A 26,587-nucleotide genomic window follows, 5' to 3' on the forward strand; every position below is an offset into this window, starting at 1 on the left:
TGTTTTCTCCCTCCCTCCCGCCCGATTCTTTCATTTCATTTTGTCGGACAAGTTCTCAATTTTATCTTCGTTACATAGTTCCCCCTTTTCTTCCCTCTATTATTTAAGGATATTGAATATTATATTATGTTTTTCACTTTATTATGCTTTCTGATGTGGTGTATCCTTGCATGGAGGATTTTTGGCTGCTTTTGACAAAACTTTATATCTATGTTAATTTTATTTCCAATCTAGCAGCCCATTATTTAGGCCAAATTAAATTTATATTTTACATTTGTCTTTGTTTATCCTGAGCGCAATAATTATAAGAATATCGACAATTTGTTGATTCTAAACTAACAGTATCTTAAACGTTCAGGGCCCGTATTCACGTACGTGTCTTAGCCTCAAATGTAGACTTAGGACTCAAGGCTCAGACTTTGGGCTGTAAAACGGTATTCACTAATGTTTCTGAGATCAAAGTTTGAGTTCAAAGTCTGAGCCTGAGTCTCAAATGTTGAGTCTATAATTTAGAAGCTTTGCAACCTTCAAAGATGGCGGCTGGACATAGAGCTATCGTTAGAGATCGTATGTTTCTGAGGCAAGTGCCACGTCCTCGTGTTTTTCGCGATAGGAGTAACCCTCTGGAGGACCTACGGGAAGAGGAGATATTTGCTCGTTATCGTTTCCGGCCGGATACGATCTACTTCATTGTTGATTTATGCCAGGCAGCTGCCCGGGACACAGGCAGATGTTTCGCAATACCTTTGGTGTTGTGCGTTTTAAGCTATCTGCGATTTTTGGCAACAGGAGCTTTCCAGTTGACTGTCGGTGACACTGTCAACCTGAGCCAGCCCACAGTAAGCAGTTTGCCGCCAGGTTGGACAGGTGCTTTCTGCTCTTGCAGACCGGTATATCAGCTTCCCCTCCGGTGATCGTGTCCGTCAAGTGAAGCAGCAGTTCGGTGCCATGGCTGGTATGTAATATCCACTAAATATTCACTTATTAAGCTTAAACTTTAAAGGAATTACTCAGCTAAAAAATGTTGTTTACGTCACCTCCATGAAGGAGAGTATTCCTAGTGGGACGTAAACCTTGTACCCTGTTATGTAGGTTAACCTAAAAATAGCTCACCTATAGTCTTTTTCACTCTTTCTGTCATGAATACATGTATGTTTATGTTTACCTGGTTTTATGTATACATGTATGAAGTAAGCAATGATAAAAAAGGCTTGACAAGTGATTTTTAAGCATGACAATAACTGATATAAATGAAATTGTGTCTGTTTGACATATTCCTTCATTTCAATGCAAATATTACTGTTGATATACTGTAAATATTTTAGTAAAATAAGTTATAATGACATGTACAAGGAGTTCTACATGTATTTCATCAGTATTGAAAGAATTAACTAATATATAAAATATTGATAAATGATCCAATTCCTCATTTGATGTAATTAAATGTTCCATGTAAAAGTCTGAGTGTGAATTTCAATACATTACAGTTTTACTATGTTTTTTCAGGAGCCATTGATAGTAACAGATGGTATACAGTTCCTCTTTTCTGAACACCTAAGACTGGGGCCAATAACAAAAAAATCTTACTTAGTCTAAAGTTATACATGATCATGTTTCAGGCTTTCCCAACGTTGTCGGGGTAATTGATTGCACCCATGTTTCGATAAAGAAGCCATCGGCCAATCCAGAGGATTACATTGGGAGGAAAGGAATTCCTACAATAAATGTTCAGGTAAATTGAATTTAATTGAATTGAATGTTATCCATTTTCCAAGATGTTGAAGTCATTTACCATAACCATCTTAATCCTTGAGTTTGTACTCAATTATAAAGGTATATTTAACATAACATTTATTGAACTGATTTGAATTATATGTAATTTAGCATTTTTGAAATCACAAATATTAAACTGTGTATATTTCAGGCTGTATGTGATGCCTCATATAGGATTACATCAGCAGTAGTGATGTGGCCAGGGAGGACACACGATGCACGAATCTGGCGCCAATGTGCACTCCGAAGGAGGTTTGAAGACGGTATAACCATGTTGTATATGACTTAATCAATGGATACATTGGTACTGTTAAATGAAACCATATGCCTCCTGTCTAGTTATAGCATGCATTCATACAGATATATATAGGCATACTAGATAAAGAAGTTAAAAATACTGGGACAATATGGCTATTTTTTAATTGATATGTTGTGTAGTTGTAACATAATGACACATTTTACCCACAGGTGATATGCATGGGTTTTTACTTGCTGACAGTGGGTATGCCTGTACAAGGTATATGTTAACCCCCTACATGAATCCTGTGAGAGAGGCACAGGCACGTTACAATGGGGCACTGTGTCGCACAAGGGTCACTGTTGAGCAAACCTTTGGAATTTTGAAGCAACGATTTCAGGTATAATAACATTTACACTTTTTAAAATTTCTCTCTGCTTTATGAATATTATACAGATGTATGACAATGTATTAATTATATAAAATGTAGTAATATAAAGTAATTTGTTCTTGCAATGTGTGTTTTTTCCCTAAAAAATGCATTTCCTTGTTGTCAGGTACTTCGGAGGAAGTTGAATTGTTATCCAGAAAGGGCATGTATGCATATCAGAAACTGCATCACATTGCACAATCTGGGGATCGATCGGAGGGATATCGTTGCTGTTGACCCAATTGACCCCAATGATAACCCCCATTATCATAGAGTTGATGTTGGGGACAACATGGATGGGAGGGCCGCCAGGGAGTACGTGACCAGAATGTACTTTGAGCGATAGGTAAAATCACTTGTAAAACACCATTCATTTTATCAATACATACACATGTAATGTTAAATGTGTTGTGCTTTTCTGGCAGAACATCATAGATGGCAATCATAACCTTTTTTTTTATTTCAGGTGCCGAGATCCTGGCGTCTATGTACCCATTAGCTTTTAATCATCCTCTGATGCATGCTAACCTGCTTGTAACATAGCATCAAGATGGACGGTGAATGTGTTGTACACCGTTTAAGTTATTAGCAAGGCAACCTTAGCACAAAAGGACCTTGGGGTTCGGGTTAGGAACGCATGGTTTTCATACAGGACGACCAAGCACTAGTTCGCGGAACATGCATGTAAAGTGATAAGTTTAACCTAACAGACTGATTTCCTGTTTTGTTTCTAGTTTTCATTTGAAGTAAGCATATAAATACAACAAAGACATCATTTGATATGTTTCATGTTTTAATTATCTTACCACTATGAACAAGTAACAATGTGGAATGCTTCATATCACAAGTGTTTTCATAACTGAACAGGCCCCAACTTCTCAAGTCTATTATAAAAATGATTAAGTTTATATCACTATTTTTGTTTTCCAATAATTTGCATTATATTTACTTTTTAAGAACTTTTATACTTTAGGTATATGCTGTATGTTAATAACATTTAACTATTTATTTTCAATCCAATTCAAATTGAAAGTAGTTTTGATAAATTGTGACAAGAGCATAAACTCTTAGAAAGTTAACAATGATGACATTAACAATGCTGTTAACTTAAAACACTTCTTTTCAATACACCATTATAGTACAAACAAGAGCTGTCACAGAGACAGCACGCTCGACTATTCGGCCGCTTTTCAGTATCAGGATTGAAAATATCTGAGGTAGTTCGCAAATTTTGACATAAATTCTTAGTCGAAACAGGGGCTTAATTATGTCAAAATGATTGACACAGTTACCTCCTCCTGTGTACATGTTGCGGGCATGATGGTGAACAAGCATGCAAAGTTTCAAAGCTAGATGTCAATGGAGTTTGAAAATATTTCAGATAGTACGAAAACTTTAATGTAAATTCTAATTAGAAAAAGGGGCATAATTTTGTCAAAATGCTTGATAGAGTAACCTCCTCTTGTGTACACATATTTGAGGTGGTACACAAACTATTACAATTTTTTTTATCATAAGTGGTTACGCCGACGCTCAGGTGAATAGGATAGCTCTTCTTATTCTTCGAATAGTCGAGTTTAAAACGCTGAGGAATAACACTCATATATACACCACAGTTTTAACAAAGCATGTAATTCAAATCATCCATAGGGCTTAGTGTTACAACTAGCTACAATTAAGCAATGAAAGTACAATACATATGCAAACATCACATACAGTTTTAGTTAGGACCGATATCATATCTAATGTACACTTCTATAATATTTGACAACGATCTGTATTATTTGAAACCTAATATTAGTGTTTTATTTTGACTAAATCATTTGTAATGATAATATAAACAACAAAGGTAAGTGACGCTCATGAAAATTGAAAGCCATACTTCCATGGACAGACTTTCATACTTTATAAACGATACTATCTATTGTTCAATGTTAAGTAAATTTCGACAAGAACGTAAGTCATTACCTTAATTCTTATTAATTCACCATGCCATTGTTGACAAAAAAGAACAAAATCACTTATTGACTGTCCAAATATTGGATAAAATCACCATAAATTCAGATGAAATGTGTTTGTAAATTCCGTTAACATTTCAGACTTTGCATAAAATGACAAACTATCAAAATCAGTTCCAATTAAACAGAGACATCTGGGGTTTTTTCATATAACTGATATGTAATCGTTCATAACATATGAATAATATGAGTTGAATTTGATATATATCAACTAAAAAAAATACATAGAGTCATTGTTGTATAAATGTATATGAAGTCATGCAGTCAAAACACAGGGAAAGCTATCAATAAAAAGTATATACATTTGCATTTATAAAATGATCATTATGAAAATAATCATTAATATAAATTAACAGTGTCAATCATAAAGAGGATACTTTCTCAAACTCCAGATGAACCTTGTGAATTATAAATGAATGAGAACTGTGTAGCAATTGGATATTTGAAAAGTAACAAGCAATACCCTTAACTTAATTGTCTGATGACTTTATGGCACCATACATTTTATAAATTTGATATGTATAAACTATATAGCAAACTACATACCTTATGTCCTTAATAAATAATTACTTCAACAAACTTTACAAAGAATATTTCATTGGACATGGATGAACAATGATGTGTAACATATATATGAAATGTCATCATCAAACTTAGTGGCATAACATATATGGTTTAAAAACTTTAATAGCACATGAATTTCAGGGCATTACTTAATACAACAAGTACATTTTGACTTGATCAAAAATAAAGTCACCTAAGCCAATCATACATGCAATTCAAGACTGTACAAAGCTTTAAATATTTGAAGATTGATGTAGGATCTCAAAAGTAAGTTTGAAGAAGTTAGGTTAAACAAGTACATCACCTTCAAATATACAATGAAAAATACAGGGACAAGCCTAAAATGTTTCAAAGACAATCTAACAGTGTGCTTGTTACTTTCAAATATCCAATGAATTGGTTGAGCAGAATTATTTATTAAAAGTAAAGGAATCTACAAAAGGATTTCCTGAATGAAACTCAATGGAAGACCTTTGTAAATAATAACTTTTGGCAGCATCAGCCATTTCCTTCACTGAAATAAGTGCATTTTTTTGTTCTAATAATAGGTCCATCTGGAGCTTGATTTTTTTGGTCTCCTCCCTAATCCTGACATTGTCAAGCGATAGGTTTTCTGCAGTTAATTCATTTATTGTGGACTGCTCCGTGGTGACAATTTTTCTTTTTGCTGAAAAACAACAAAAAACATATTTTTATTTTATCCTCGACTTAATACATATAATGTTAGTATAGCTATCACATTTATCATTTACTTCAATCATACATTATTCTAAAACAAAATCACTATATGCTGCTTGATAAATTATAGAAAAGATGTTATATCCGCTTTTCTTACAATTATGATATCAAAGCGTAACACTTTCTATTAAACAATTTTCAAGAGGTTCTTTACATGAAAATACTTCATTTGGTGCCAATTTGGTGTACAATCCCTTGAAAGCAATCAACACGTACAGGAGTGTTAAGCATTTCCTAATAGTTTAAGAAGTTGAACTTAACAGTATTCATGAACACTAGATTCTTCACAAGGAAATATATTGGCAAAATAAGAACACTGGCATATCAATACAGTCTATGCATGAAACACCTTATATGTTATTGCTAAAAATAATATCAGATAAGACCTTTTCGAATTTGAGTTAATTTTAGATCTACCACAGCAGATGGTACAAGCACAGGAAGTGTATGCATAAAAAGATCTGTCATAAACTATGACAAAAAAAAAAGTCTCATTTAATCTTTACTTAAATGAAATTACCTTTCCCGGTCTTTTGTCTGCACGACTTCAATGGACCTGAAAGATATGAAAAAGTTAATTTGTTACGTCAACTATATTTAAGCTGTACTCTCACTCATATACTGACTGTTTTAAAAACTTTTTTATTTCTTGTCTCAGAAAGATAAAAATTTGACGTGAAATATCTGCAAACAAGTAAAAAAATATTGCTGACAAAACATCAACTTGCAGATTTTCATATTTCTGTTCGAAAAATAATTGCTTAAAATGTTATTAACAGTTTAGGAAACATAAAATCAGTCGGAATCCTCAAGTATAATAGTAAAAAAAAGAGCTGTTACAGGGACAGCGTGCTCGACTATTCTGCCACTTTTCAGTGAAAGGATTGAAAAGTGTTAGAAATGGATCACTGTAAGATTAGATTTCATTTGGTTACATTGAAAATGTTAACAATTTTGTTGTGTGGTTGTATACAATTGTATTAAGTCTCAATGCAATACATCACGCAGTTGCCGAGATATTATCCTGTTTGTGCTAACATGCAAGACCTTAACCGGATTTTGTGAGATATAGTTATTGTACTTGATTTAAGACGAAGGTTAAATGTTTGGGAGCCTGTGTGTAAAATTTCAATGCGATATAAGATGTATTATCTGAGGAATAGACTTATAAGTGGTTACATGCAAAACCATAACCATAATGTCTATGTCCAAGAAAGGGGACATTATTTGAATTTATTACAAACAAGTGTTATCTACCTGGTTTAATTTAAGTAGGTGTGATCATTGAATACCATTGTTTAAAGTCTCAATGCAATAACTCAATTTGTATCATGTATTGGTGCTTTTCATAGTAATGAGGCTTTTTCTTTTATCTCTCCTAACTTTTATTCCTTTCACTTTCAGTAAGCGTTTTCATGCAAATTATGGGCCAATCAATCTACCAATGTACCAGACAACATTGCACGCATACATTCAGCCTTCCTGCAATACATAACACATTAATGAAAGTGAAAGGGTTTACGGAATTGAATTGCTTCTATTGATTTAATGTTGGGATAAGGAAAAGAATGAAATATTTTACCTCCTGATGTTTCTGGGATAGTGGCCTCAGACGTTGGCTCATCTGCCAAGATCATTGAGGCCGGTTTCGAGGCCCGAAAAATTTGTTCAAGGTCTGCAATAATAAAAATCATCTCAAAAGTTTGGCATGGCACGCTGGATTGTTATTTCAACAATGGAAAACTCGTACAACTTCTACCAGTATACATAATGTGATTTGATTTTGTATTTATTATTCAAAGTCATAACAATTTCAACCAAAATATGAACACCTTTAAAATAAAAACTTGTTTCAGTCATCAAAATTAGACTTTTGGATGAACAAGCCCGAACTATTGTTTTATTGCATGATAAATAAAATTCAGAATTTGAGCAAGCCCGGAAGACATTTTACCAGAGATGAGGGCTTGCTGTTTACTGTCGATCAATTTGACATGAATATACAGTGCATATCAAACATTAGACTGATAAAGCTTTTACAAAACATATGTGAATGAAGGATAAAACATATGTGAATGAAGGATAAATACCATCTGAATCAAATCCTCCGCCAATGCCCGTGACAACTTCGTGTGTGGCAAGATGGTCTGCCACACACGACTCTGCCACGGACAATACAGCCGATGGGCCCCCTCCTGTTGGTGGATGCCGCAGCCCACTGACTTTGTTGATGGCTAAACGAAACAAAGATAATATGCAAGAAAATGTACTTTTCTGTCATCTTTTCACACCTGACTGAATCAACAATTAAAGCAACCAAACATCTAGAAATATTTTGTTTTAGTTAATGACGTTAGTCACTGACACAGTGAGACTTGACACAATGAGATGCATATAATCATATACATGTATACTTTCAGTAACTTCTGCAATTTTTCGTTGCAAATCTTTTAGATTGTTTCTGCCTCTATGAACTAGTAGCATGGTAAACATATTTTACTTACAACGTCCTTTTACATTTTGAAATTTCTTCCGGCATTGTTCCGAAGAACGTGGAGCTGTAAATTCACTGAAATATAACAACATGAGGTGTTTTACTTTTAATTATTTTAACTTCAGTAATTCTTACAAAGTTGAATGTCCACTGGTAATTGTTTCAATGTATATTGCATTCTTATAAAAGTTTAAATATTTTTTTTATGGATGATTTTCATTCAATTGCCAAATCAATAACAAGTGTATATACCATCATTACAATGTTGAAAAATGTATATTATAAATTAGTACAGTATGTTTCAGTGGAACAATAATGTGGCAGTAATACAGCTATGCATGGCCATGTTACATAACTGTTATTTATAATAAAATTGTTGAAAACTGTGTTTAATACCGCATGCAAAATATTATCCTTATGAACAATTATCCTTCATGCCATGCTGTATCAAAAAGAAATAACAACAAAAACACATGTACAAATAAGGCATAAAGTCTGTTTCAACTATCAAACGTACTGGCTTACAACAGTGGCAATCTCTTGCCACTTTGCCCGGCGTTTAGTTGAAATTTTTTCAACCCCACACCCTCTCATCTCTCCGAAGAGAAGATCCCAATTTTCACGTACGAGGCAGCAGAGTCTTACCATCTGCCTCTGTCCATGGGGGACTTTTTTTGTTAAGAAACCCTAAAAGAATAACAACGTTATAATATCTAAACTTTCTAGTCCATTGCTAAGGTATCTACGTAAGAAAGATTTCTCAATGAGAAATTATTCAGTATATGATCAGCATGTAAATTACTTTTTTAACGAAATGCATGATATCAGTATCAATAATTTATAATAAAAAAAATGTAAACAATATACCTGTCGAGTCCATTATCCGTCTGTCAGTGATGTAACGGCGCGTGCGAGCACCTGCTGACGTAATCATGGAAAAATACCGCTTGCATCATCGACATAAAGTATTCTCAGCTGAGTCTGAGTCTAAAATCGTTAGTGAATACCAAAATCAAAATAGTCTCAGCATAGCCTGAGTCTGAGACTGAGACTGAGTCTGAGTTTGAGTCAATAAAAAATGTTCGGTTCTTTTCTCTTCTAGTACAAGCAAAAGTTGATTTATTTGCTATTATGAAATATTCACAAAGCCGGGACAATTTTCCATTACATGACACTCATTTATTTATTGAAGTAAGAGTTAACGCCTGGGCGATTAAACGCTCGCGGCCAAATACGACTTTGCTACATAGAGGGTGGAGCTACTGTGTCAATTAAATGCAAAATCAGTAAGAGTTCATTTTTGCGATTTTCAGAAAATGGCGCGAGCTTTTTCGGTTTGCGACCTCGCTGATCTTGCTCTATTTTCTGTAGAAAGCCAAAATAAACTCTTACATATACATGGATGCTAAATCGTAGATCCTAAAAAGACAAAAATCTTGCGTGTTGGTCCTTCAAGCACGGTTTTGCATTTTAGCAATTCTCAACGGGTTTTATCACTTCGTTTTAATAACAATATCTTTCTATCTTCAGTTTTTGGTTGACATTATTGTAAGTATTGTCAGGCCATTGATGTAAAGGGAAATTTTTAGAAAAGCAATATTTATATATGCATTATTTCAGTATATTATATTGTTTCATTTTGTCAACTCTTACTCCCTAGTCTGTGAGACAACATTCAATTAGAACCACCAAAACATTTCTTTATATTGAATGTTAAGAGCCTGACATATTCACAAAATAGTTAAAATTAGAGATCCACCCTTACAGATCATCACATCCTGTCCGATAGACTTGATCATTATGTTGAAAGTATAATAACAATGATATCAAGTCACCGGTAATGTTATGCGATACCGTGAGATTCCGTATTCATTTTCTTTTCAACAATGTTATCAAAGTCACAAATACGACATTTATCCGTTGCATATAACTAAATCTGCGCTGAAAAATTTATGATCTATTCGTTCAAACTGCTATTGTAGCATTTATTTACTATAAAACAATCTGACTAAGTCAGTTTGTTTTAGTCCCAGATTATATTCAAAATTTTCTTTACATAAATAAACATTATACACGCACTACTGTATAATTTCTTGAACGCTAGCAAGGTTTATTTTTCGAAAACAAAAGCAGAGGATTTTCTGAAAATAATGCCTGATCCTCTATAATTTTTGTTAGTATATTAAAAAAGCCTATTCAATCCCTATTTTGTCTTCGGTCAGTTAGCAAATATGCACTCACTGTTCTGTTTATCTAAATATTAGTAAGACGACATGAATTTAAATATTAATGATTAAGAATGGGCGGAGTGAGCGAAGCAAACGAGCCCTTCTTATTTGTAAAGATTTTAATTCAGGTCATCTTACTGACCTAGAATACAACAACACTGGCTGGCAGAAAGAACTAAACACTTAACAGTGGAATGTCAACTAGTGGAATCGTGCACGTGTGGATTGACTGTACAGCCGGAATATCATGGTGGCCTCGTTAACCAAGAGGATTTATACGAAGGTATTGTGTCATGAAATATGACCAGCTAAATGCGTCGTTATTTTCAACAAAAAAAAAAAAATTCCGTTCTGGCGTTTTGACAAATTTTAAATCGAGATACAAATCGGTAGTTTCAATTCAGATTTATATTTCTTCCTTGTTTAACAAGTTGTGCATGTCATGCATTCATGATAGATCAAAAGCGTTGAAAAACATGAAACCGATACTTCTTAAGTTAAATGCCCAGCTTCAATACAGATTGAAATATTTAGTAACGAACATTGATTGTTTTAATTAACTGTTTCTTTCGGTTCTATGAAACACATTCAACTGAAATATCTATCTTAACGTATAAAACCTTTCTCGAAACAGCTTTTAATAACTATTGAATAAAATATATGCAGTTACTACGTCACATCGAATGTTGTAAACACATAATAATAAATCATTTGTTAAGAATATGTTTCCTTTAATTCGAGAGGAAATAATCGTGCACAACCACTTTATGTCAATTCTGGACTGCAGCTGCCATTTTTATTGCATTTTACAAATATTAGAAAATTGTGTGTCGAATTGAGATATTGAACCTACACTCGTTAAACTTTATAGGATTGTTTGTCGGCGTTGGCTGTTTTGCACGTGTCATTTCATTTATATTTGTCGGCGTAGGCTGTTTTGCACGTGTCATTTCATTTATATTTCACTTCTAAACTACACAATTCAACTCATTCCGGTGTCAGATATATATAACGATTTCAATAGCTCTAGTTAATTTTAACAGGTATCAAACCCGTTTCCTTATATCGATAACACAAGGAAGGTTTTCTGTCAAATATCCTTTTATTTGATTAGACAGCAAATAACTGCTTTGTTAATTCTATGACTGAATTATATTTGTGAAACCGGGTCCATGGTTCTAAGTCGTATACGTTACATTATACCTTCATTTCAATAAAGGTACGCAGAAATAATTTGTGGAAAAAAGTAACATAAATTTGTCATTTCTATGTAAGGGCACGATTAATTTATTTTTCGTTCGACGGATCTACAGCACATTGAGTAAGACAAAAAATTAATATCTATTTTATAAGCAAACCTTCCTATTTTCTACAACACATGGTTCCATGTTGCATTACACAACACATAACATGTTATACTACTTCTCTGACAACTGCCTGAAAAGTGAAACTATTTTATGAAAATAAAAGTCTATATGGTGTATACTTATGTCACTGTGTAAGCAGGTTAAAGTTATAATTTTACAGGGCGTGTTAAATTGTGTAAGAAAAACACATTTCACATTCGTCCGCTCATTGGGTTAAACGACTAGGCTCCCTTCAATCTTTCGGCCAAAATGCGCAAAAACAAACACTGCATTAATGTGGCTATTCGTAAAATCAGATGTTTATAAATTGGCACTAACTACAAAAAAGACCACTTTTACCGTTTAGAAAACCTTCAAATAAGTTAAAAGAGAAAGGATTTTGTCGTATGTGGATGTCATTGATTTTATTCATTTACAGACTATAGCTATCGTCCTTGGGTTGAAATTGGTGATATAAAAAAAAATTGTATCTCAATCCGAATACAGGGAAACAATGTTTACTGAGGATTGGAATCATCTATCGTCCAAAACGGCACATTTATGGTACTCTTTCTCTCGGCCATTTCCAGCTAAATGCAATCCCTTACAACCTGACGTTTCATATTTACCCGTGTTGTAAAAATTGAGTATTTCTCCCACCCCAGATAAGTAGATACAAATTTTTGGCCTTGCTGGAAATGAAAAAAAAACACATAGACTGCGATTGGGATGAACATTTCACTCGGCCATTGAAGGTACTTGAATAAGCCAATGATATCCAGGTCCAGGGTGGGAGAAAATCTGCTATGAAGTATTTCTCGCTTTTTGTAAACTGCGGTTGTGTTCTTTTCAAGTTAAACTGGGTTTACTATTACCCTCTGTGTTCAGAAGAGGACGATCAGTTATGGCTCATACATGAGATAAAATTTTCAAAGAACAAGCATGTGTTACTTCACGGAATAAACACCACGTGGTAATCGGCTCATATCAAAACAAAATTTGTATGGATGTTTCTTTTTCTAACCGAAAATTATCAATCTTAACGTATTTAGTTTTTTAAAATATTAATTTGCTCCCCACCCCAGATAAGTAGATCCAAATGTATGGCTTTGCTGTAAATCTTCATCTTGCCCTAAGGCAAATATTATTTTTTTGGACAAAATAATAAAGCTTATCATAATATGAGTATATTTTTGTTTTGCCATTGCACAACAATTTTAACCGTACCACGAACGATACTGTACCTTTAATATGCAAATTGATTAATCTACCACAAGAACACCGCGTGATTGTATTTTCTGAAAATTGAAGTATGGATTGCAATGAAGAACTTTATAAACGAATTGTGAAGGACACGAAACAGTATTCATAAATTCAAGGAGAAAAGGTAGGTTTACATTTTTATAAAATTTAATGAGATTATATATATAAATTTGTGCTAAAATAATACAAGAAATGACATAATTTATATAAAGTATAATAAATACGAGTGTGGAACAATCTTCTTCTTTTTTATTTCTTTAGGATTTTGGTTTTCATACACTTATGCAAACTTGATGATGAAATTGGAATAATGATGTCTAGATATTCAGTTAAATGATTCGCATAAACAATTGAATAGAAAAAGAGTTCTTAACATTGCTTAATTGACTCCAAACTAATGCTTGTTACTGTCAAATTATGATAAAAATGTTCATATATTATTATTATATTATTATATTATATAGTTTGATGTTTTCGGAAGGTCTCATCTTTATTTTCAAAATTATGGTTAAGGTCCGCCGCCGCGTTCTGAGCGGGTATCTTGTTCACCAACCAGAACCCCGATATATTACTTATGTTCATTATTAAGGTGTGATAAATATCGTAATTAATTTAAAACTGGCTTCTGTTTTTAGCTCACCGGAGCAAAAAGTGATCAGCGTTAGCTATTGTGATAGGTTGCTTGTCCGTCGTCTGTCGTCGTCCGTCCGTCGCCCGTCCGTCACCACGGACAAGTTCATCTTAAATCCGCAAGAATGTTCCTTAGGTGGTTCCCTTCCGGATTCCTTCAATAAAAGTGGTTCCATGCGGAACTCTGGTTGCCATGGCAAACAAAAGGACATATATTGAAAATATTCATCTTAGATACCGCTGACCCAATTCCAACATAATTTCACATACAAGACCCTTAGTTGACCATGTATCAGGGACCGGGACAACTTAAACTTTATATACAACCAACCACGCGTTTTCGGACATTTCGCACATCGCCACGATTTTTCCTTACCGCGGACGTTATATTTTTAATCTATTTTTTACTAAACGCGGCGATTGAAGAATAATGCCCACTGCGTTCATTTATACAATTCCCCCCGCGTTCCACCGCGTCGATTCAACTCGATACGCGGCGTTGCAAAGTGCTAATTAATAATTATTAAGGTAGCTGTCAATTTTTCTCAGTATTATTAAAATCGTACAAACTCGAACCGTAATCTACAAATCTTGGTTCGTATTCAACACGTAGTTTCATCTCTGAAAAGTATGCTTTGCGACTGAGAATGTATTCAGACGCAATTTTCACCTTAATCGTAAACATCTATATTTCGAATGTCTGCGTTAAACTTGTGTGATTGTGAATAAATATTATATTGAATAAACTGCACACTTTTTTCAATCGTTTTACTATGCATAATGTTCTGGTAGTGTTATAGTACTTATGTAATATGACACTAGCGACCCATCTCATACAGTACAAGCGCTGGGATGGTAATATGACACTAGCGACCCATCTCATACAGTACAAGTGCTGGGATGGTAATATGACACTAGCGACCCATCTCATACAGTACAAGGGCTGGGATGGTAATATGACACTATCGACCCATATCATACAGTTCAAGTTCTGGGATGGTAATATGACACTAGCGACCCATCTCATACAGTACAAAGGCTGGGTTGTAATATGACACTAGCGACCCATATCATACAGTTCAAGCGCAGGGATGGTAATATGACACTATCGACCCATCTCATACAGTTCAAGCGTTGGGATGGTAATATGACACTAGCGACCCATCTCATACAGTACAATTGCTGGGATGGTAATATGACACTAGCGACCCATATCATACAGTTCCAGCGCTGGGATGGTAATATGACACTAGCGACCCATCTCATACAGTTCAAGCGCTGGGATGGTAATATGACACTAGCGACCCATCTCATACAGTACAATTGCTAGGATGGTAATATGACACTAGCGACCCATATCATACAGTTCAAGTTCTGGGATGGTAATATGACACTATCGACCCATCTTATACAGTACAATTGCTGGGATGGTAATATGACACTAGCGACCCATCTCATACAGTACAAGTGCTGGGATGGTAATATGACACTAGCGAACCATCTCATACAGTACAAGTGCTGGGTTGTTATATGGCACTATCGACCCATCTTATACAGTACAAGTGCTGGGATGGTAATATGACACTATCGACCCATCTCATACAGTACAAGTGCTGGGTTGTAATATGACACTATCGACCCATCTCATGCAGTACAAGGGCTGGGATGGTAATATGACACTATCGACCCATCTCATACAGTACAAGTGCTGGGATGGTAATATGACACTATCGACTCATCTCATACAGTACAAGTGCTGGGTTGTAATATGACACTAGCGACCCATCTCATACAGTACAATTGCTGGGATGGTAATATGACACTAGCGACCCATCTCATACAGTACAAGCGCTGGGATGGTAATATGACACTAGCGACCCATCTCATACAGTACAAGCGCTGGGATGGTAATATGACTCTAGCGACCCATCTCATACATTACAATTGCTGGGATGGTAATATGACACTAGCGACCCATCTCATACAGTACAATTGCTGGGATGGTAATATGACACTAGCGACCCATCTCATACAGTACAAGTGCTGGGATGGTAATATGACACTAGCGACCCATCTCATACAGTACAAGGGCTGGGATGGCAATATGACACTATCGACCCATCTCATATAGTACAAGCGCTTGGATGGTAATATGACACTAGCGACCCATCTCATACAGTACAATTGCTGGGATGGTAATATGACATAAGCGACCCATCTCATACAGTACAATTGCTGGGATGGAAATATGACACTAGCGACCCATCTCATACAGTACAATTGCTGGGATGGTAATATGACACTAGCGACCCATATCATACAGTACAAGTGCTGGGATGGTAATATGACACTATCGACACATCTCATACATTGCAATTGCTGGGATGGTAATATGACACTATCGACCCAATTATCATACAGTTTAAGCGCTGGGATGGTAATATGACACTAGCGACCCATCTCATACAGTACAAGAGCTATGATGGTAATATGACACTAGCGACCCATCTCATACAGTACAAGCGCTGGGATGATAATATGACACTAGCGACCCATCTCATACAGTACAAGCGCTGGGATGGTAATATGACACTAGCGACCCATCTCATACAGTACAATTGCTGGGATGGTAATATGACACTAGCGACCCATCTCATACAGTACAATTGCTGGGATGTAATATGTCACTAGCGACCCATATCATACAGTTCAAGCGCAGGGATGGTAATATGACACTATCGACCCATCTCATACAGTTCAAGCGTTGGGATGGTAATATGACACTAGCGACCCATCTCATACAGTACAATTGCTGGGATGGTAATATGACACTAGCGACCCATATCATACAGTTCAAGCGCTGGGATGGTAATATGACACTATCGACCCATCTCATACAGTACAAGGGCTGGGATGGTAATATGACACTAGCGACCAATCTCATACAATACAATTGCTGGGATGGTAAGATGACACTAGCGACCCATCTCATACAGTACAAGCGCTGGGTTGGTAATATGACACTAGCGACCCATCTCATACAGTACAAGCGCTGGGATGGTAATATGACACTAGCGACCCATCTCATACAGTACAAAGGCTGGGTTGTAATATGACACTAGCGACCCATATCATACAGTTCAAGCGCTGTGATGGTAATATGACACTATCGACCCATCTCATACAGTTCAAGCGTTGGAATGGTAATATGACACTAGCGACCCATCTCATACAATACAATTGCTGGGATGGTAATATGACACTAGCGACCCATATCATACAGTTCAAGCGCTGGGATGGTAATATGACACTAGCGACCCATCTCATACAGTACAAGCGCTGGGATGGTAATATGACACTAGCGACCCATCTCATGCAGTACAATTGCTAGGATGGTAATATGACACTAGCGACCCATCTCATACAGTTCAAGATATGGGATGGTAATATGACACTAGCGACCCATCTCATACAGTACAATTGCTGGGATGGTAATATGACACTATCGACCCATCTCATACAGTACAAGCGCTGGGATGGTAATATGACACTAGCGACCCATCTCATACAGTACAAGTGCTGGGTTATAATATGGCACTATCAACCCATCTTATACAGTACAAGTGCTGGGATGGTAATATGACACTATCGACCCATCTCATACAGTACAAGTGCTGGGTTGTAATATGACACTATCGACCCATCTCATACAGTACAAGGGCTGGGATGATAATATGACACTATCGACCCATCTCATACAGTACAAGTGCTGGGTTGTAATATGACACTAGCGACCCATCTCATACAGTACAAGCGCTGGGATGGTAATATGACACTAGCGACCCATCTCATACAGTACAAGCGCTGGGATGGTAATATGACACTAGCGACCCATCTCATCCAGTACAAGCGCTGGGATGGTAATATGACACTATCGACCCATCTCATACAGTTCAAGCGCTGGGATGGTAATATGACACTATCGACTCATCTCATACAGTACAAGTGCTGGGATGGTAATATGACCCTACTGACCCATCTCATACAGTACAAGGGCTGGGATGGTAATATGACACTATCGACCCATCTCATACAGTACAATTGCTGGGATGGTAATATGACAATAGCGAAGCATCTCATACAGTTCAAGTTCTGGGATGGTAATATGACACTAGCGACCCATCTCATACATTTCAAGGGCTGGGGTGGTAATATGACACTAGCGACCCATCTCATACAGTTCAAGGGCTGGGATTGTAATTTGACACTAGCGACACATATCATACAGTTCAAGCGCTGGGTTGTAATATGACACTAGCGACACATCTCATACAGTTCAAGGGCTGGGATGGTAATATGACACTAGCGACCCATCTCATACAGTTCAAGTTCTGGGAGTGTAATATGACACTAGCGACCCATCTCATACAGTACAAGGGCTGGGATGGTAATATGACACTATCGACCCATCTCATACAGTACAAGGGCTGGGATGGTAATATGACACTAGCGACCAATCTCATACAATACAATTGCTGGGATGGTAAGATGACACTAGCGACCCATCTCATACAGTACAAGCGCTGGGTTGGTAATATGACACTAGCGACCCATCTCATACAGTTCAAGTTCTGGGATGGTAATATGACACTAGCGACCCATCTCATACAGTTCAAGGGCTGGGATGGTAATATGACACTATCGACCCATCTCATACAGTTCAAGCGTTGGGATGGTAATATGACACTAGCGACCCATCTCATACAATACAATTGCTGGGATGGTAATATGACACTAGCGATCCATATCATACAGTTCAAGCGCTGGGATGGTAATATGACACTAGCGACCCATCTCATAGAGTACAAGCGCTGGGATGGTAATATGACACTAGCGACCCATCTCATGCAGTACAATTGCTTGGATGGTAATAAGACACTAGCGACCCATCTCATACAGTTCAAGTTCTGGGATGGTAATATGACACTAGCGACCCATCTCATACAGTACAATTGCTGGGATGGTAATATGACACTAGCGACCCTTCTCATACAGTACAAGCGCTGGGATGGTAATATGACACTAGCGACCCATCTCATACAGTACAAGTGCTGGGTTGTAATATGGCACTATCGACCCATCTTATACAGTACAAGTGCTGGGATGGTAATATGACACTATCAACCCATCTCATACAGTACAAGTGCTTGGTTGTAATATGACACTATCGACCCATCTCATACAGTACAAGGGCTGGGATGGTAATATGACACTATCGACCCATCTCATACCGTACAAGTGCTTGGTTGTAATAAGACATTAGCGACCCATCTCCTACAGTACAAGCGCTGTGATGGTAATATGACACTAGCGACCCTTCTCATACAGTACAAGCGCTGGGATGGTAATATGACACTAGCGACCTATCTCATCCAGTACAAGCGCTGGGATGGAAATATGACACTATCGACCCATCTCATACAGTTCAAGCGCTGGGATGGTAATATGACACTGTTGACCCATCTCATACAGTACAATTGCTGGGATGGTAATATGACACTATCGACCCATATCATACAGTACAAGTGCTGGGATGGTAATATGACACTACCGACCCATCTCATACAGTACAAGGGCTAGGATGGTAATATGACACTATCGACCCATCTCATACAGTACAATTGCTGGGATGGTAATATGACAATAGCGAAGCATCTCATACAGTTCAAGTTCTGGGATGGTAATATGACACTATCGACCCATCTCATACAGTTCAAGGGCTGGGGTGGAAATATGACACTAGCGACTCATCTCACACAGTACAATTGCTGGGATGGTAATATGACACTAGCGACCCATCTCATACAGTACAAGCGCTGGGATGGTAATATGACACTAGCGACCCATCTCATACAGTTCAAGGTCTGGGATGGTAATATGACACTAGCGACCCATCTCATACAATACAATTTGGGATGGTAATATGACACTAGCGACCCATCTCATACAGTACAAGCGCTGGGATGGTAATATGACACTAGCGACCCATCTCATACAGTTCAAGTGCTGGGTTGTAATATGGCACTAGCGACCCATCTTATACAGTACAAAGGCTGGGTTGGTAATATGACACTATGGACCCATCTCATACAGTACAAGTGCTGGGTTGTAATATGACACTATCGACCCATCTCATACAGTACAAGCGCTGGGATGGTAATATGACACTAGCGACCCATCTCATACAGTACAAGTGCTGGGTTATAATATGACACTAGCGACCCATCTCATACAGTACAAGCGCTGGGATGGTAATATGACACTAGCGACCCATCTCATACAGTACAAGCGCTGGGATGGTAATATGACACTAGCGACCCATCTCATCCAGTACAAGCGCTGGGATGGTAATATGACTCTAGCGACCCATATCATACAGTACAATTGCTGGGATGGTAATATGACACTAGCGACCCACCTCATACAGTACAAGGGCTGGGATTGTAATATGGATTGTAATATGACACTAGCGACCCATCTCATACAGTAAAAGTGCTGGGATGGTAATATGACACTAGCGACCCATCTCATACAGTACAAGGGCTGGGATGGTAATATGACACTAGCGACCCATCTCATACAGTACAAGCGCTGGGATGGTAATATGACACTAGCGACCCATCTCATACAGTACAATTGCTGGGATGGTAATATGACACTTGTGACCCATCTCATACAGTACAATTGCTGGGATGGTAATATGACACTAGCGACCCATCTCATACAGTACAATTGCTGGGATGGTAATATGACACTAGCGACCCATATCATACAGTACAATTGCTGGGATGGTAATATGACACTATCGACCCATCTTATACAGTACAAGGGCTGGGATGGTAATATAACACTATCGACAAATATCATACAGTTTAAGCGCTGGGATGGTAATATGACACTATCGACCTATCTCATACAGTACAAGCGCTATGATGGTAATATGACACTAGCGACCCATCTCATACAGTACAAGCGCTGGGATGGTAATATGACACTAGCGACCCATCTCATACAGTACAAGCGCTGGGATGGTAATATGACACTAGCGACCCATCTCATACAGTTCAAGGGCTGGGATGGTAATATGACACTATCGACCCATCTCATACAGTTCAAGGGCTGGGATGGTAATATGACACTAGCGACTCATCTCACACAGTACAATTGCTGGGATGGTAATATGACACTAGCGACCCATCTCATACAGTACAAGCGCTGAGATGGTAATATGACACTAGCGACCCATCTCATACAGTTCAAGGTCTGGGATGGTAATATGACACTAGCGACCCATCTCATACAGTTCAAGGGCTGGGATGGTAATATGACACTAGCGACACATATCATACAGTTCAAGCGCTGGGTTGTAATATGACACTAGCGACACATCTCATACAGTTCAAGGGCTGGGATGGTAATATGACACTAGCGACCCATCTCATACAGTTCAAGTTCTGGGAGTGTAAAATGACACTAGCGACCCATCTCATACAGTACAAGGGCTGGGATGGTAATATGACACTATCGACCCATCTCATACAGTACAAGGGCTGGGATGGTAATATGACACTAGCGACCAATCTCATACAATACAATTGCTGGGATTGTAAGATGACACTAGCGACCCATCTCATACAGTACAAGCGCTGGGTTGGTAATATGACACTAGCGACTCATCTCATACAGTTCAAGTTATGGGATGGTAATATGACACTAGCGACCCATCTCATACAGTACAAAGGCTGGGTTGTAATATGACACTAGCGACCCATATCATACAGTTCAAGCGCTGGGATGGTAATATGACACTAGCGACCCATCTCATACAGTACAAGCGCTGGGATGGTAATATGACACTAGCGACCCATATCATAAAGTTCAAGCGCTGGGATGGTAATATGACACTAGCGACCCATCTCATACAGTACAAGCGCTGGGATGGTAATATGACACTAGCGACCCATCTCATGCAGTTCAAGTTCTGGGATGGTAATATGACATTAGCGACCCATCTCATACAGTACAATTTGTGATGGTAATATGACACTAGCGACCCATCTCATACAGTACAAGCGCTGGGATGGTAATATGACACTAGCGACCCATCTCATACAGTACAAGTGCTGGGTTGTAATATGGCACTATCGACCCATCTTATACAGTACAAGTGCTGGGATGGTAATATGACACTAGCGACACATATCATACAGATCAAGCGCTGGGTTGTAATATGACACTATCGACCCATCTCATACAGTACAAGCGCTGGGATGGTAATATGACACTATCGACCCATCTCATACAGTAAAAGTGCTGGGTTATAATATGACAATAGCGACCCATCTCATACAGTACAAGCGCTGGGATGGTAATATGACACTAGCGACCCATCTCATACAGTACAAGCGCTGGGATGGTAATATGACACTAGCGACCCATCTCATCCAGTACAAGCGCTGGGATGGTAATATGACTCTAGCGACCCATCTCATACAGTACAATTGCTGGGATGGTAATATGACACTAGCGACCAATCTCATACAGTACAATTGCTGGGATGGTAATATGACACTAGCGACCCATCTCATACAGTAAAAGTGCTGGGATGGTAATATGACACTAGCGACCCATCTCATACAGTACAAGGGCTGGGATGGCAATATGACACTAGCGACCCATCTCATACAGTACAAGCGCTGGGATGGTAATATGACACTAGCGACCCATCTCATACAGTACAATTGCTGGGATGGTAATATGACACTAGCGACCCATCTCATACAGTACAATTGCTGGGATGGTAATATGACACTAGCGACCCATCTCATACAGTACAAGCGCTGGGATGGTAATATGACACTAGCGACCCATATCATACAGTACAATTGCTGGGATGGTAATATGACACTATCGACACATCTCATTCATCACTATTGCTGGGATGGTAATATAACACTATCGACCCATATCATACAGTTTAAACGCTAGGATGGTAATATGACACTAGCGACCCATCTCATACAGTACAAGCGCTATGATGGTAATATGACACTAGCGACCCATCTCATACAGTACAAGCGCTGGGATGGTAATATGACACTAGCGACCCATCTCATACAGTACAAGCGCTGGGATGGTAATATGACACTAGCGACCCATCTCATACAGTACAATTGCTGGGATGGTAATATGACACTAGCGACCCATCTCATACAGTACAATTGCTGGGATGGTAATATCACACTTGCGACCCACCTCATACAGTACAATTGCTGGGATGGTAATATGACACTAGCGAACCATCTCATACAGTACAATTGCTGGGATGGTAATATGACAATAGCGAACCCATCTCATACAGTACAATTGCTTGGATGGTAATAAGACACTATCGACCCATCTCATACAGTACAATTGCTGGGATGGTAATATGACACTAGCGACCCATCTCATACAGTTCAAGCGCTGGGATGGTAATATGACACTATCGACCCATATCATACAGTTCAAGCGCTGGGATGGTAATATGACACTATCGACCCATAATCATACAGTTCAAGGGCTGGGATTGAAATATGACACTAGCGACCCAACTCATACAGTTCAAGTTCTGGGATGGTAATATGACACTATCGACCCATATCATACAGTTCAAGTTCTGGGATGGTAATATGACACTAGCGTCTCATCTTATACAGTTCAAGGGCTGGGTTGGTAATATAACACTAGCGACCCATATCATACAGTTCATGCGCTGGGTTGTAATATGACACTATCGACCCATATCATACAGTTCAAGTTCTGGGATGGTAATATGACACTATCGAACAATCTTATAAAGTACAAGCGCTGGGGTGGTAATATGACACTAGCGACTCATCTCATGAAGTACAAGGGCTGGGATGGTAATATGACACTATCGACCCATCTCATACAGTACAAGGGCTGGGATGGTAATATGACACTAGCGACTCATCTTATACAGTACAATTGCTGGGATGGTAATATGACACTATCGACCCATATCATACAGTACAAGCGCTGGGATGGTAATATGACACTATCGACCCATCTCATACAGTTCAAGGTCTGGGATGGTAATATGACACTAGCGACCCATCTCATACAGTTCAAGGGCTGGGATTGTAATTTGACACTAGCGACACATATCATACAGTTCAAGCGCTGGGTTGTAATATGACACTAGCGACACATCTCATACAGTTCAAGGGCTGGGATGGTAATATGACACTAGCGACCCATATCATACAGTTCAAGTGCTGGGATGGTAATATGACACGAGCGACCCATATCATACAGTTCAAGGGCTGGGTTGGTAATATGACACTATCGACCCATCTTATACAGTACAAGTTCTGGGATGGTAATATGACACTAGCGACCCATCTCATACAGTACAAAGGCTGGGTTGTAATATAACACTAGCGACCCATATCATACAGTTCAAGCGCTGGGATGGTAATATGACACTAGCGACCCATATCATACAGTTCAAGGGCTGGGTTGGTAATATGACACTATCGACCCATCTTATACAGTACAAGGGCTGGGATGGTAATATGACACTAGCGACCCATCTCATACAGTACAAGGGCTGGGATGGTAATATGACACTATCGACCCATCTTATACAGTACAAGCGCTGGGATGGTAATATGACACTTTTGACCCATCTCATACAGTACAATTGCTGGGATGGTAATATGACACTAGCGACCCATCTCATACAGTTCAAGGGCTGGGATGGTAATATGACACTATCGACCCATCTTATACAGTACAAGCGCTGGGATGGTAATATGACACTATCGACCCATCTGATACAGTACAAGGGCTGGGATGGTAATATGACACTAGCGACTCATCTTATACAGTACAATTGCTGGGATGGTAATATGACACTATCGACCCATATCATACAGTACAAGCGCTGGGATGGTAATATGACACTATCGACCCATATCATACAGTTCAAGTTCTGGGATGGTATTATGACACTATCGACCCATCTTATACAGTTCAAGCGCTGGGATGGTAATATTACACTAGCGACTCATCTCATACAGTACAAGGGCTGGAATGGTAATATGACACTATCGGCCCATCTCATACAGTACAATTGCTGGGATGGTAATATGACACTAGCGACACATCTCATACAGTTCAAGGGCTGGGATGGTAATATGACACTAGCGACCCATATCATACAGTTCAAGCGCTGGGATGGTAATATGACACGAGCGACCCATATCATACAGTTCAAGGGCTGGGTTGGTAATATGACACTATCGACCCATCTTATACAGTACAAGTTCTGGGATGGTAATATGACACTAGCGACCCATCTCATACAGTACAAAGGCTGGGTTGTAATATAACACTAGCGACCCATATCATACAGTTCAAGCGCTGGGATGGTAATATGACATTAGCGACCCATATCATACAGTTCAAGGGCTGGGTTGGTAATATGACACTATCGACCCATCTTATACAGTACAAGGGCTGGGATGGTAATATGACGCTAGCGACTCATCTCATACAGTACAAGGGCTGGGATGGTAATATGACACTATCGACCCATCTCATACAGTACAAGCGCTGGGATGGTAATATGACACTTTCGACCCATCTCATACAGTACAAGTGCTGGGATGGTAATATGACACTAGCGACCCATCTCATACAGTTCAAGGGCTGGGATGGTAATATGACACTATCGACCCATCTTATACAGTACAAGCGCTGGGATGGTAATATGACACTATCGACCCATCTGATACAGTACAAGGGCTGGGATGGTAATATGACACTAGCGACTCATCTTATACAGTACAATTGCTGGGATGGTAATATGACACTATCGACCCATATCATACAGTACAAGCGCTGGGATGGTAATATGACACTATCGACCCATATCATACAGTTCAAGTTCTGGGATGGTATTATGACACTATCGACCCATCTTATACAGTTCAAGCGCTGGGATGGTAATATTACACTAGCGACTCATCTCATACAGTACAAGGGCTGGAATGGTAATATGACACTATCGGCCCATCTCATACAGTACAATTGCTGGGATGGTGATATGACAATAGCGACGCATCTCATACAGTTCAAGTTCTGGGATGGTAATATGACACTATCGACCCTTCTCATACAGTTCAAGGGCTGGGATGGAAATATGACACTAGCGACTCATCTCACACAGTACAATTGCTGGGATGGTAATATGACACTAGCGACCCATCTCATACAGTACAAGCGCTGGGATGGTAATATGACACTAGCGACCCATCTCATACAGTTCAAGGTTTGGGATGGTAATATGACACTAGCGACCCATCCCATACAGTTCAAGGGCTGGGATTGTAATTTGACACTAGCGACACATATCATACAGTTCAAGCGCTGGGTTGTAATATGACACTAGCGACACATCTCATACAGTTCAAGGGCTGGGATGGTAATATGACTCTAGCGACCCATATCATACAGTTCAAGCGCTGGGATGGTAATATGACACTAGCGACCCATATCATACAGTTCAAGGGCTGGGTTGGTAATATGACACTAGCGACCCATCTCATACAGTACAAGGGCTGGGATGGTAATATGACTCTAGCGACTCATCTCATACAGTACAAGGGCTGGGATGGTAATATGACACTATCGACCCATCTTATACAGTACAAGCGCTGGGATGGTAATATGACACTATCGACCCATCTCATACAGTACAATTGCTGGGATGGTAATATGACACTAGCGACCCATC

At 38.5% G+C, this 26,587-nt stretch overlaps 3 protein-coding genes across 6 annotated transcripts in view; 2 read left to right on the forward strand and 1 right to left on the reverse strand.

Moving 5' to 3' along the window:
- Positions 1-533: 533 nt before the first annotated feature.
- On the forward strand, positions 534-2,787 carry LOC128241214 (putative nuclease HARBI1). Its single transcript, XM_052958168.1, has 5 exons — positions 534-858; positions 1,620-1,732; positions 1,925-2,036; positions 2,242-2,411; positions 2,569-2,787. Exons 1-5 carry the CDS (start codon positions 534-536, stop codon positions 2,785-2,787), a joined length of 939 nt encoding a protein of 312 aa, XP_052814128.1.
- Positions 2,788-3,231: 444 nt separating this feature from the next.
- LOC128239914 (uncharacterized) lies at positions 3,232-10,004 on the reverse strand. Of its 4 annotated transcripts, XM_052956363.1 has the most exons (7): positions 9,123-10,004; positions 8,773-8,942; positions 8,266-8,330; positions 7,852-7,995; positions 7,344-7,436; positions 6,282-6,317; positions 3,232-5,690 (listed from the first exon to the last, which is right to left on the reverse strand). In XM_052956363.1, the coding sequence occupies exons 2-7, from the start codon at positions 8,901-8,903 to the stop codon at positions 5,434-5,436; spliced, it is 726 nt and encodes a 241-aa protein (XP_052812323.1). In that variant the 5' UTR covers positions 8,904-8,942; positions 9,123-10,004; the 3' UTR covers positions 3,232-5,433. The 4 variants fall into 4 exon arrangements, with proteins under 4 accessions (XP_052812323.1, XP_052812325.1, XP_052812322.1 ...); XM_052956365.1 differs by lacking the exon at positions 9,123-10,004 and having other exon boundaries at positions 8,901-9,096; XM_052956362.1 differs by lacking the exon at positions 9,123-10,004 and having other exon boundaries at positions 8,773-9,096.
- Positions 10,005-13,092: 3,088 nt separating this feature from the next.
- The window catches only part of LOC128239919 (GTPase IMAP family member 9-like), a 30,066-nt gene continuing 16,571 nt past the window's right edge, over positions 13,093-26,587 (forward strand). The window contains exon 1 of the mRNA XM_052956372.1: positions 13,093-13,216. The gene's annotated coding sequence lies outside the window, so the exon portion shown is untranslated. The remainder of the gene's footprint in view (positions 13,217-26,587) is intronic.

Source organism: Mya arenaria, chromosome 7 (assembly GCF_026914265.1).
Source record: "Mya arenaria isolate MELC-2E11 chromosome 7, ASM2691426v1".
Lineage (NCBI taxonomy): Eukaryota > Metazoa > Mollusca > Bivalvia > Myida > Myidae > Mya > Mya arenaria.

Coding starts and splice junctions, on each gene's coding strand:
- LOC128241214 (XM_052958168.1), top strand. CDS start 534: ATGGCGGCTGGACATAGAGCTATCGTTAGAGATCGTATGTTTCTGAGG. Junction 1,733..1,924: donor TTCCTACAATAAATGTTCAG/GTAAATTGAATT, acceptor TGTATATTTCAG/GCTGTATGTGATGCCTCATA. Junction 2,412..2,568: donor TTTTGAAGCAACGATTTCAG/GTATAATAACAT, acceptor CCTTGTTGTCAG/GTACTTCGGAGGAAGTTGAA.
- LOC128239914 (XM_052956363.1), bottom strand. CDS start 8,903: ATGGTAAGACTCTGCTGCCTCGTACGTGAAAATTGGGATCTTCTCTTC. Junction 8,331..8,772: donor ATTGCCACTGTTGTAAGCCA/GTACGTTTGATA, acceptor GTTATATTTCAG/TGAATTTACAGCTCCACGTT. Junction 6,318..7,343: donor TATCCCAGAAACATCAGGAG/GTAAAATATTTC, acceptor CATATCTTTCAG/GTCCATTGAAGTCGTGCAGA.